This window comes from Scomber scombrus, unplaced genomic scaffold (genome assembly GCF_963691925.1).
Source record: "Scomber scombrus unplaced genomic scaffold, fScoSco1.1 SCAFFOLD_680, whole genome shotgun sequence".
Lineage (NCBI taxonomy): Eukaryota > Metazoa > Chordata > Actinopteri > Scombriformes > Scombridae > Scomber > Scomber scombrus.
Window position 1 is genome coordinate 1 of NW_026910268.1, and position 1,000 is coordinate 1,000.

Below are 1,000 nucleotides of genomic sequence, written 5' to 3' on the forward strand. Positions count from 1 at the left end.
CCTGCAGGCCGGAGGAGCACTGCCTGTTGACGGTGTAGACGGGGACGCTCTCTGGAAACCCGCTGAGATAAAAGACGAGAATAAAGAATAAAGAATAAAGAATAAAGAATAAAGAATAAAGAGCTGTGAGACGAACGCTGAGGCTGAAGGAAACGATCAGTGAAGTGAAGCAATGATCAATAATCATCTGACCTGAGGAAGTGAGACACTCGGACCATCAGAGCGCCGGCGCCGGGCTGCAGAACGTTACCTGCAACCAGAAACACGAGTTAACACACGAGAGGAAGAAGAACTGTGAGTTTAACCCTTCTGTTGTCCTCCAGTCAAGGAAGGAAGGGAGGAAGGAAAAAGGAAGTGAGGAAGGGAGGAGGAAGGAAGGAAAGGAGGAAGGAAGGTAGGAGGGAGGGAGGAAGAAGAACTGTGAGTTTAACCCTCCTGTTGTCCTCCAGTCAAGGAAGGAAGGGAGGAAGAAAGGAAAAGAGGAAGGGAGGAAAGGAGGAGGAAGGAAGGGAGGAAGAAGGAAGGGAGGAAGAAGGAAGGAAGGTAGGAAGGAAGAAGGGAGGAAGGAAGGATAGAGGAAATAAGGAAGGAAGGAAGGTAGGAGGGAGGGAGGGAGGGAGGGAGGGAGGAAGGAAGGAAGAAGGGAGGGAGGGAGGGAGGAGGGAAGGAAGTAAGGTAGAAAAGGAAGGAAGGAAGGTAGGAGGGAGGGAGGAAGGTAGGAGGAAGGGAGGAAGGAAGAAGAACAGTGCATTTAAATGATGATAAAACGTCAGACAGATTCAGCCTCAACAGGACTAAAGAGACATTTATACTATTTACATTTTAATTTTAATCTCACCCACACAGACGTCTCCCAGCTTGTCAGGTGATAATCCAACATCTGTGAGCACAGCTGTCATCACAGCGCTCAGCAGCTCGTCAGGCGTCGTGTCCTGAAACATCACATTCATTCATTCATTCATTCATTCATTTAATGTCCTGTAGCTCAAAGTTACTACAG

At 48.3% G+C, this 1,000-nt stretch overlaps 1 protein-coding gene across 1 annotated transcript; it reads right to left on the reverse strand.

Annotated features, from left to right (window-relative positions):
- Window positions 1-4: 4 nt before the first annotated feature.
- On the reverse strand, window positions 5-932 carry LOC133976834 (3-ketoacyl-CoA thiolase, peroxisomal-like; the record flags this gene model as incomplete). Its single annotated transcript, XM_062415032.1, is given in 3 exon segments — window positions 5-62; window positions 193-250; window positions 839-932. Coding segments are annotated over 3 exon segments (210 nt in total), but the record flags the coding sequence as incomplete, so codon positions are not given.
- Window positions 933-1,000: the final 68 nt, after the last annotated feature.